This window comes from Leptodactylus fuscus, chromosome 4 (assembly GCF_031893055.1).
Source record: "Leptodactylus fuscus isolate aLepFus1 chromosome 4, aLepFus1.hap2, whole genome shotgun sequence".
Classification (NCBI taxonomy): domain Eukaryota; kingdom Metazoa; phylum Chordata; class Amphibia; order Anura; family Leptodactylidae; genus Leptodactylus; species Leptodactylus fuscus.
In genome coordinates, this window is record NC_134268.1 from 186,198,949 (window position 1) to 186,211,719 (window position 12,771).

General features: G+C 40.1%; 1 protein-coding gene across 2 annotated transcripts in view; it reads left to right on the forward strand.

Annotated features, from left to right (window-relative positions):
• The window catches only part of LOC142200863 (sodium channel protein type 5 subunit alpha-like), a 415,975-nt gene that overhangs the window by 163,116 nt on the left and 240,088 nt on the right, over positions 1–12,771 (forward strand). For both annotated transcript variants that reach the window (XM_075271516.1, XM_075271515.1), the window contains one exon: positions 8,998–9,061. In XM_075271516.1, the coding sequence (XP_075127617.1) occupies positions 8,998–9,061 (64 nt within the window). The remainder of the gene's footprint in view (positions 1–8,997; positions 9,062–12,771) is intronic.

A 12,771-nucleotide genomic window follows, 5' to 3' on the forward strand; every position in this document is an offset into this window, starting at 1 on the left:
GGTAACTTGCTATGGATAGGGTGCAACTTGCTGTGGATAGGGGGTAACTTGCTGTGGATAGGGGGTAACTTGCTGTGGATAGGGGGTAACTTGCTGTGGCTGGACAACCCCTTTAGCATGTTGGGGATAAACACGTCTATTCTAAAATAACATAGTAATAAAATAAGAACAAACTAGATGGACCCATTGACAACTGGGCGCTAATGTCCATTTACTGTCTAAAAATGTCCAGTCAGTTTGGCAAGAGGAAAGGTAATATAGTAAATTTCCGGTATCCACGGGTTCACTTAACCATGGTTAGTGGCAGGAGGTTATGCAAGGCTTTACATAAGTCATTAATATAAGTTCATTGGGGGTCGATACTGGACCCCTGCAGGATCAGTGGTTCTCTGAGCGGTGCACAAGCCCAGAGGCAGGTGGCCTTGTACACTGCGCAGTAATCGAGCCTGTACAGCGAGGCCCAGTCACTATACACTGCATTCAGCCATCTGCTTCTGGCTCTGTGCATTGTGTGGAATAGAGATATCTTGTTTTCTAAATGTCATCTACTGTATATCCTTCTTACTTCTTATTTGTCATCTCTAGCCACTTTTAAGATAAAAAAAAAACTACATAAGTCAAAAGAACAGCAAAGAACAGAAATAAGACACCATTGGCATCAACTATAGTCCTAAGGACTAATGCAAATGACTGAGTTTGGTGGGATGGAACACCCTCCTTAGAAATTATTAAAACCCAGTAGACATTCAGGGTTCATTCACACTATCGTTGGTGACTCTCTCTCCCATTCCATTTGAAATAGTCAGAGAGAAAAGTCCTGTAAGACCACCGACTTCAGTGTTAAATTGGCAAAAAACCAACAGACCACATTGTACTGTATGGGGTTTTTCCAGGTCCCCAAATGGACCTGAAGAATACAACCCTAATGCTAATGGGAATGTAGCATCAGATGTTATCTGAGTACCTGCCATTAAAAGATCGGAACCCTTCAGGGGCCTTCGCCTTTACCTCTCAATGTATAATTGTTTGTTGCCCATTTAACCCCTGACCTCCTGATCATCTGTTTATAGCCAGTGTTTCGGAGTATACCTCACTTCTCTATACTTTTTCCCATAGACAGTATCTTTGATGGTGGCAGGAGTCGGTGCAAGGTCTGGATGGAGCAATTACACCATTTGCTTATCGGTCCCTTCCTCAGGCTTAAGATTTATAATGATGTAAAAATCAATAGACAAAAGCTTTGCAAAAAAGACATTGTGTATAAATCCTCACAATGCACAAAGGCCGGTGCTACTCGCATAAAACACTACTTTGTAACCGGTCTTAAAACACAGCTGCAGTGGGAATTGCAAAATAAAGATAAGGCTTATCCTTAATCGTTCCCTACACAACACTATAAATTGTCAGCACTGACGGTGTCTTTTATAGTTGAACATGTTACCATCTGCCATCTAGGATAAGGTATAACAGTTCATTGAATGGTCTCTGAAGACCACTCGCCTCAGTCAATTCATTTCTTGGAAAACGAAGCCTGTTGAGTTTCGACAGGGACACTTTGTCTGCCACCTAATAATGAAATGTGGACTTCTAGGTCTGGTGCCTCTCACAAATGGAGAATTGGTGAAGCTAGTCTGCCCAAATTGAAGTTAAGTCCAATCTAAATCCAGAGCTTTATTTGATCCGTCATCTTCGATTTTCTTCACTAGTCATTTAGTCTTTATGTTCTTTATTTTGCATGGTGTGTTAGACATTGCTCTGTAGTATACTTTTATACTCTACATATCATCCTCACCCTGTATATTCTCTATGTTACACATGTTTACGCTAGGTTCACACCTGCGTTCCGGTTTCTGTTCATGGGTAACACTTGGGGACCCTACAAATGGAACCTAACCCGCTTAAAAAAGTGGTTACTCACAGAAAGATAGATTATAATGGGGTCCGCCAAGTTTCTGCCCGATTTCCACCCAGAAAATGCAGAATGACTGAACCAAAAGTGCTTTTATAAAAGTGCTTTTATTATACCCTGGGGTATCTACAGACCACAGAGTATAATAAATGCTGATACTCATCTTCCCTTACCTGCCTTGTCTGGTGCATGTTCCCTGGAATCTTCAGGCCTCTACCAGTTGCTTCAAGAGCCCCTGGGGACCATTTAGGCTCATGACTGGGCATGGACACTATGCTTGTGTGGGCCTCCATTTGTTATATTATGGGGTCTGATGACATTCTAGAGTATAATAGTGGTTCAATATTTTTGGTAGGGAACCATTGCAAAAGCATTTGCTTATCTGCGATAACTCCAGCAAATTTTAACTTGACATTGATTTCATGATGGTCAATGGAGATATTTATAGAGTTGTTATCTTGTAATGTAATCCCATCTGTTATAGACAAATGAGGTGACCGTTTCAAACAAAAACCTACAGAATGGATAGGTGAGGTGCCAGCCTCTTATTAGGCTTAGTGGCTACAATGAAAATTGCAGGATTTAGTAATTTTTACAAAGTATATAGAAAGTGACATGAAAAATTATTTAAAGTGTTATCAACAATTATTTTTAAAAATATGCTTAACATAAAAACTTAAAAAATCATAGTCATTTTGACATATGCCTGTTAAAGTTCTTTGCCACAATGTTCTTGTGTCAAGTTAGATTTTGCTACATCTGTAGTATAACATACAGGAAGGGGCATTGCCTCTGTTCTCATACCAGGCACGTTCCTTCATACAATTAGCTTGACATCTTCAATGACCACATTTCATATAATTACATGTACCAATTTCATTGTATCCCCACACCGCAATAATCTTGTCACAATCTGTAGATATAAATCAAGCTCTTAAAAACCTCTTTATTTGCATTTATTAACCAGAGATTATACAGGCTGCGCATATTAAAAAATTATGGCCACCTTTGCAGTATTCCAGCATAGCCCAACTAAAGAAAATATGACTGGGCTGCAATACCGTGCACAACCTGAGGACCACAGGGGCACTGGTTTGCAAAGAAAATACAAAATATTGCCAGATTTTAACATTTGAGTTTGACCTGTCATCTCTCCTGAGTTGTATTGTATTGTTCATAAAATAGAATCTTTTCTTATACCTCTGTGTTGTCCTGTCCCTCTTTTATTCCTCCTAGAAAATTCTGAATGTTTTGACAACTGCATGTTACCCTGCGCCTTGTGAAATAGGTGTGTCCTATTTGTTGTAGCTCTGATTGGACAGAGTCAGAGTGTGCATGCCACCATACCTTTCTTAGGCCCGTTTCACGTCTGCAAGCAGCACTTTCTCTCTGCATGTTTCGTGCGGGAACCATGCGGAAACCACATGGACCCCATCACAGTCTATGGGGTCCATGTGTTTTCCCAGCTGACCGCTTTGTATTCTTATAGGTTTCCATTCAAGGGGTTCCCAAGCGGACTCCCCGAACGAAATCCCGAACGCAGATTTGAATCGGGCCTAAGAGGAATAACAGAGGAACGACACAATATAGAGTTATGCTCCAGTATTATCTACAGGTCAGGTCCTCTTTAGGCTAAGGCCCCACACTGCAGAAACACAGCTTTTTTGTTGCAAATGTTGTGTTTTTTTGAGCCAAAGCCAGAAGTGGATTGAGCAGAAGGTAGAAGTATAAGTACTTTATATATATATATATATATATATATATATATATATATATATATATATATATATATATATAGATATATCTCCCATTCCTCCAATAGCCAGTCTTGGCTTTGGCTCTAAAAACCACAACAAAATCTGCAACAAAAAAAGCTACGTTTCTGCAATGTGGAGCCTCAGCCTTAAAGGGTTTCTGTTTAGTTCTCAGTAGAGATGAGCAAACACTGTTCGGATCAGCCGATCTGAACAGCACGCACCCATAGAAATGAATGGAAGCACCTGTGACCCCGGCCGGCCGCCGGCAAAGTCAGCGTCACAGATGCTTCCATTCATTTCTATGGGTGCGTGCTGTTCGGAACGGCTGATCCGAACAGTGTTCGCTCATCTCTAGTTCTCAGTCATTGAATTTTAATGGTGTGATAGATTGGACGCCAACAGTGGTGAACAAACCCATTTAATACACTTGGAGAGTTGTACCCCAGGTGAAGACATTGAATGGACATGAATCACCAGAATGCCGAATTATTCCAATTGTGGATCTGCGACCATTTATATGTCCGGGATATTCCAATGAATTATTCTGATGATAATTATAACATTTTGAGTCCAGTGAAAACATTAATTAAATCTGTGACCCCTTTCATCTTTTGATCTATGGAATAGCAGTGATTCCAGCACATCCTGCCTTGGTACATTATGTAGAGAGCGCGTACTCTACTTGACATTTGACATCTATTCATGGACTTCACCCACGTGTGACGCTCGCTCAGATACTGGAGCACTATAGTTGATTAGTAGGCTAGAAGAAAAACAGATTCTGTACACCGTGATCTGTGCCTAAATACAGAGAGCAGCGCGGCCGAAATAGTCTTTGCCTCCATTATCTTTCCCATGCTGACTGCTGACCTGCCTTTGTCAGAAAATTCCTATGCCGTGATGATAAAGTTCTGGGCTGTGTAACACACTGATAGCCGCTGATCCTGTCAACATAGTAACACCCTAGAGAACCAAACAGTACGGTAACCCGTTTGATTCTGGAGAGAACTCCCATTCTCAAGGAAATAGTATCTTACAACAAAAATATGCCTGTAGTTTGGAATTTACAAAAATTTTTGAAGGATCCATTCACTTTTTGAAAAGCATGGTTAGGAATTTTCAGGATTCAAGGTGATATAACTAGAATCCAAAAAGATAAAACCTGTATAGGACTTACAGTACATGGGTAATACCAGTGCTGAAGACAAAGGTGGTGACCCCTGATCAAAGTGATCAATGCCCATCATAGTTATTTTTTAATTATTTATCAGATGTCATATTTTGGATGCGATCTATTAGTTTAGTTTGTAGATTGATGGCTCAGAAATATGACAGTATTATTTATTTATGGTAAAATGAGTCATTTATTTATTGTAGAAACTAAAGCGTCTGACCCTAAGGCGTCATTCAGACTGGCGAGTTGTATCCCTTTTTAACTGCACATATTCTGAAAATGGCATCACAAGTTATGGTGCCCAATTTACGACACCATAGGTTTCTGTGGTGCTGAAGGTTCGGTACTAGGGTTGAGCTGATCTTGAGATTTCAGGATTGATTTCAATCGCAATCGTGAAATTTGCTCGATCGCCGATAGGGATCCGATCTTTCCCAATCGCTCAACCCTAATTGTATATTATTTATACGGTGGGGTTGAGCCGATCTTGAGATTTCAAAATCATTTTCCAGCTGATCCCGATCGTGAAATTTGCTCGATCACCGATCGGCATCCGATCTTTCCCGATCGCTCAACCCTATTTGCTACAGGCTCCCTTTATTTATGCATTCAATATGCATTCAAAAGCAGTTAACTAAGAAACTACACGGGCCCCATACACTATAATGGGGTCTGTGTGGTTTCTGCACGAATCATGCGTAGAGAAAAGTGCTGCTTGCATTACTTTTCTCTCCACAAGATTCGTGCTGAAACCACATGGACCCCATTATAGTCTATGTGGTTTCTTAGTTAACCACTTTTTAATGTGTATAGATTTCCATTCGGGGTTCTCCAAATGGACACCCTGAACGGAATACCGAATGCAGATGGGAACCGGGCCTGAGACATTTCTTTATCCTTATTAATATTTCTCCCCGTTAGGTTTGTCAGTAGTAGTTTATTAATATTTCTTACTGGATATTAGAGCTAAACATCTTCTAGTCACTAGATAAAACAATGGTTTCATATATAGGCCTTCCTTGGCTCATGGAGTCTGTGTGGCAGTACGGTCTGCATGAAGTCTGTATGTTCTCCCCATGTTTATGTGGATTTCCTCTGGATACTTCCACACTCCAAAAACTTACTGATAGTGAATCAGATTATATGAGCCCTGCACGGGGCAGTGAGTGATGACAATGTCTATAAATAGCAGTGGGATATGTTGGCGCTATATAAGTAAGTAAAATAGATATCCAGTGGTTGGATGGTCCCCAAGTACCCCATACAGGGGCGTAACTACCGTGGTAGCAGCAGTAGCAGCTGCCACAGGGCCCGGGCCATTAGGGGGCCCGGTGACAGCCGCTACCGCTGCGGTTTTTTTTTTTTTTTAAAAGTCCGTTACGGGCCCCATTCACTTGCCGATCCTGGCTGGGCCGGGATCGGCAAGTGACACTGCGGGGCCCACAGAGGCTATCATTATACTCGGGGGTCTTTGCAGACCCCCGAGTATAATGATCGGCGCACCGGGAGGGGTAAGGTAACATAAAAAACAGTGTTACTTACCTCTCCGCGATCCTGCCAGACCTCTGTCATTCGTGTCTGACGTCACATGACCCAGGCCAGCTTCCCGGGTCATGTGACGTCTGACGTCATTAAAGCTGGACAAGAGCGGACAGGACAGCCGACAGGAACAGGTAAGCAACTGTCTCTGTTCTTTTAATGGTTTTAATCCCCCGGGTCTCCGATTATTATACTCTGGGGTCTTTTCAGACCCCAGAGTATAATAAATGTTTATAGGTGTCCACAGTGGGACATATGGGGACACTATGGGGGATAATACTGTGTGTGCAGGGGCACTATAGGGGTTAATACTGTGTGTACATTGGACACTATAGGGGTTAATAATACTGTGTGCATTGGACACTATAGGGGTTAATAATACTGTGTGTGCAGGGGACACTATAGGGGTTAATACTGTGTGTGCATTGGACACTATAGGGGTTAATAATACTGTGTGTGCAGGGGACACTATAGGGGTTAATACTGTGTGTGCATTGGACACTATAGGGGTTAATAATACTGTGTGTGCAGGGGACACTAGGGGTAAATACTGTGTGTGCAGGGGACACTATGGGGGATAATACTGTGTGCATTGGACACTATAGGGGTTAATACTGTGTGTGCAGGGGACACTATTGGGGATAATACTGTGTGCAGGGCTTACTAAGGGACATAATAGAGTGCGGAGGAGGGGGTCAGTCAAGGTCTTCGGCATCGGTTTGGGGAGGGGGGGCCCCATGTCAAAAGTTCGCCACGGGGCCCCGCCATTCCTAGTTACGCCACTGACCCCATACATATCTGATGGCACCTACCACATACGTATCCACAAAGAAGTACAATAATGGCCCATTTGGCAGTTTATTAATTTCTGTAGAAAATGGATCCCTTACACCATGTTTCTTTTATACTTTTATTCGTTTTCTAGCTAGTCTTGGCCTAGTCTTAGTCTTTTCACTAGTCTTGGCGTTCACGCCACCAACATACTGTAGTTAACATGGAAGTTACAATATGTCACCGGCTGGCGGACAAGTAGCAGCTGAAACATAGTTGGACCTCGGGTTGACAAATAAAACCAAAATGTATTTGTCAGGTTCTAATAAATTATAATAGAGTTTAGCTTGAATCTGGTAACTTGCTGCAGTGTGGTATCTTATCACAGAACATAACAAAAGCCATTGAAGAGTCATTGAAAGAGTTGAGTTAACACTCTGTGCCACAGTGCAGTTAATGGGTTAAGTGTCAGGTTAAACTTTGCTACATCTGGACGCTCTGTAGACTTATAAAGCATGTCTTCTTGGCCTCTCATCTAGTTGCACCTGGTACATAACATGATCCTATGTAAACTCGGAGTCTTTCACGTATAAAGTCGCCAGGATAGTTAAGTGCAGATCTAATCTGGGTGAATGTGCTCGGGGGAGGTTAGTAATGATTTGAATGGTTGAGATCCTTTCCAGTAAGTGCTCATTTGTATCTCTAACATGTATCTGTAGAGTATCACCTATCACGCACACATATTGACATTGCTAAGCAAATATGACAGTCACGCTTGGGTAAGGCACATTGGGGCTGGAGCCTGGGTGACTGGAGATTACCTATGGATGGTAACCAGGCAAGTTATGGGAGGGATGGGCTGACAAATCTGCTGGATTCTCGCCTGCCTTGTTATGTAGGGAGGGATTAAAGTATTAAGGTCTCCCGAGAGCATCACTTCCATATTATCACAAGTCAAACACTAGGATGGCGTAGTCATTAGCATCTCCGGTTACAAGTCACTTCCAGCTGGACAGAGAAAATCAGCTTTTCTGTGCGGGTTTCCTCTGTATACAAAGGACCAGTCCATATTATTTGTTGGCCATATTAGTTGTATACACACAGCAAATCTATCTATCTATCTATCTGTCTATCTATCCTCCCTAATGTTTTTCTATTAATGAGTTATTCTTGTTATGAGCATGGGAGATCTAATAATAGAGCAGAGCATCAGCGGGGAAGTCATATTCCCTGACCCTGCCCTGTAATTTTATCAGGAGAATACAGCTTGCTGTTTATAGCAGCCTGTCGATAGCCTAAGGCTTAGCACCTAGGTTCCCAATATGTAGTGTGTGTACCCTAGGTATTACGCACTTGGACAACATGGCGGATATGCGTAATCTTATGTTTTAATTTTTTAACGGCCACCAAAATGGATTCGCATCCAAGTGACGAGGTTGAGGATGAGAGGTGTGAGTAAAAACATAAATAAAATCAAAGACCAATGAAGTTTGTGTACATGTAGCCTAAGAATGAGACAGGTTGTCATCACCAGACCAAATAGTCACATACATTGACCAATGCGATTTACCAATAAAACCAAGCAGCTGTTGGTCGCCGCATGTGGATGTGTCAGCCGTAGCTTCGTGCCTCACCTTAGGTGTTCTTTGACTATTTGTAATTATATTCTTCTATTGGAAGCAGTTGGTGTATGTTTCTGCATTTATGTGTGCAAGTGTATTGTATGACTATGCTTTATTATATTATGTATTGTATTGTTTTATTATAGTATATATTCTAGGAGTTATTGTTTTTTTGCATTCTGAGTTTTAGCATGTGACAAATAAATTTTCTTTTCTATTTTAAAGAAAATATCTACATAAAGAATGGAACAAAAGATCCGTTACTGTGTGGAAACAGCAGTGATGCCGGGTAAGTAACACATTGTTATTAGATGGAAGTTTAGAATATTATTATTACTTTTATATTACTGTACTGAAAGAGAACATGACAATACATTTGTATCTGCAGGATAAAGGAGTGCTAGTGATAGCTCTGTATCTGAAGAGTAGCATATACAGTGATCTGGTACAACATGATATTCCTAGGCGCTGTGTTAGGTGGCAAATGATGGTCTGGTCCGTTGACAAACCCAGCAGCACTACAATATACAATGTACAATATAATATGCCTGGGCTTCTGTACAGGTAGTGGGTGAGAAGACTGGCAGGCTTGCGTTGTCATTGCCCAGTTTTTGTTTTCTTCCTGGATACGTTGCTTTGTTACGTTGCAGCTGCTCACCAGTCCCAAAGGAGTACCTGTATGTCTGGCTAAGCCCGGCTTGTATGTTATTGGTAGGATCACTCATTTTAAAGAAACATCTAGAAGGAAGACAACAAGCCCTCTAGTTCTTCCGCGTTTCTTTTCTACATCTCCATGTGAAGAAACATATAAAAGTACACAATAGTGAATAATAAATTATTAATAATAATAATAATAATAATAATAGTGAATAGAACATAGAGGACCATGTGATGGTCAGAGTTCTAGGTATTATGAAAAAAAATCTTTGAAGGTTTCAAAGCTGTGTCAGTATCAGAGAGGTGCAGACAATAGCACTTATGGGCACCGCACAAATCTATAGAAAAGTATTGGGTTGAGCCCTGTACCCCTGATGGAGACATGGCCACCTATAAGCTACCTACAGAAAGCTAAGGTATTCTAAAATATTATTAATAAGACATAGATTGGCTGCAAAGCTGGGTTAGAAATATGGTGGAGGGGCACAATATAAAATTAGCTGGTAGATGGAGATCAGAAACTATTTCAGGAAATATTATTTTACTTAAAAAGTAGTTGAGAATTGAAACAAAGTTCCAAAAGAACCTGGTTGGGAAATCTACAGCAAGTGAATATAAGAATACTGGGGATAAAAATAAAAACATAAGATAAGTAGCACAATAATAATAATAATAATAATAATAATAACAACAACAATTATTATTATTATAATATTAATATTATTTACTTTTGTGTGTATATATGTGTGTGTGTATATATATATATATATATATGTGTGTGTGTGTGTGTGTGTGTGTGTGTATATATATATATATATATATATATATATATATATATTTATTTATGATTATTACTGAGTCACAGGAGTGCAGACATACAACTGTTGTCTTGTGATATGCAATGTTTGGATCAAGCTTTGCTTAGCAATAAGCTCCAGTGAAAAATTGTCCATTATGGAGTCTGAATGTCTCCTCATCAGAAGGTTGTATTAGTTGTCTCATTGATATACCTGTGATAATTGACAAGTTACTGTACTGTGCAATGACATGATACCATATAAATAAATGCTTATGGCAGTGCGGCAGATAATTCATGTATACTAATAAATATGCTAAGAAATCTGCTACATCTATAGCGTCAATACAAGTGGATCCAATGAACTTATTACAATTATTTTTACTATTATGAGCTATTGAATTGACATTTGTAATTTTTTTTACATTTAAATACAGTGAAAACTCTGTGATACTAATTCTGTGATATAATATGATAGTAGTTGTTTTCCAATCACCTGCACAGACATAGATATGAAAAATAACACTCTGCCTACAGCAACCACCGGGGAGAGTCCAGGAGCTTACTGTATACCGTCTAACATTGAACTCAATAATACCGCAATATGCAGTAAGCGCCGGTGCTCCCTGTAGTCGCGGCAGCCACCGGTTATAAGATGCCTTAAGAAATGAAAAAGGGTAATAACAAGTTATCCCCTATCTACTGGATAGAACTGCTTGATTGATGAGGGAGGTCACAAGAATGGGGGTCCCAAGTGCATCTGTTTAGGCAGTGGTAGTCATGCATGCATATTGCTGCCAGGCCATTTAATTCTATGATGTTGGAGATAGCCGAGTGCTGTACTTGGGTTCTTCAAAAAATGTGCCGCCGCTGCTTCATTTTAAGAGAACCCATCACCAGGTCAGAAAAGCCAAATGATATGTATCAGCTGATAGGTGCTGTTGTCCCGAGATTATGCGGTTTTCTTTTTCCAGATCCATTCAGCCATTCCAAAGATATAAGCCAATTTAGATGCAAATCAGGGTAACTTAACTAAGGGGGCGGTAACTTCGCATAGCATACAGCACACAGATACTCTACCTCTATCTCACACGGCTCGTATACCAAAATCTGTATCAACAATAAAAGGCCTTATATCTTTGGAATGGCTGAACAGATTTAGATGAACAAAAAGAAACTTCTTTTTTTTTTATAATCTATGTGTCATTCAGCTTTTCAGACCTGGTTAGGGGTCTTGTATAATTGTAGGTGCTGCTATTGATGGTCAACCCTCACCAATCTAGCGGTTGTCCTATACCCAGTGGAAAGGCGATAACTTGTTATTACCAGCAGACCTAGTTGTCCTAGAATCACATTTGCTATAGAAGTGGCGATATGAGTTTGGTCTCTAGGGGTCCATCCATAGACCTTGAATGGACCAGCAATGTGCAGGGCATGGTACTATCCCGTGGCTAGGTGACAAGTTTCCATTCATGGACAATCCCTTGATTCAGATAACCTTATAAATTTAGATGGACATTTACCAAAAGCCATGAATGATAATTTAATGCATTAAATATACCATTGGTGAAGCATCTGCTGCTCTGTTGATATGGTTTTTGTCAATACATTGTAACATATGACCTGCGTAAGACACTCATTATAGATTGTATCGTAATGGAGATAGGCTTCATTCTCCATTGTAACAAAGATGTCATATACGTGTCTGCCAGAACAATCTAATACTAGTAATATTAATGGCGGTCATTTTTACATGCCTTCTTTTGTGAAATATCAATTCATTCCGCAAATATTGAAGTGTCAGGTGTCCTTGTCAGTGTAATAAGTAACGTCCATGTAATCATTTCTGCCATGATCACTATTGTAATCAGGAAAAGACAATATACAGAGAGAAGGAGTGTGGACAAATCAATGCGATTTTATATCAAGTCATCCTGCTGAAGGGTATTTAATGCATTATACAGAACCTGCTGCTCAACTCAATATTTTGTGTTGAAGGCCTTAACCTTTGAGTCTAAAAATCTCTTTGCTTACCCCTGTGGGAACAGTTGTAGGTTTCTTTGGTTGACGATGAGCTATGTGTTTTGGCGCAAGATCACTATCAATGTGCCAAGAAATACAACCTATAAAACAAGGTAGAGGGCAGAATAAAATAATGGAAGTGATACACGTAGACTGCAAATCATAACCGATGAGATGGTGTTTTTATGGCCGTGTATTCCCTAATGTATTAGTGCAGGTGCACCAAGGATGACTTCAAGGCAGTCTGCAGAGCATCTTCACCATGCAGACCATGCTAAGGGATAAAGTAATACACAAACACGGTGTAATAAACTGCACATCTTTCATAGGACAGCATATTTAGAGTGAATTCACATGCTGCAGATTTGTTGAACAGATTTCTTCAACTGGAAATCCATTGCATATATCTGAATAGGATTGTTGATTTCTTTAACATCCATTCAGATGAGTGGGATGAGACAGAAATTATATATTGATATCTTGATATATATTTTTTATTAAAAAAAATTATACATTTATACATT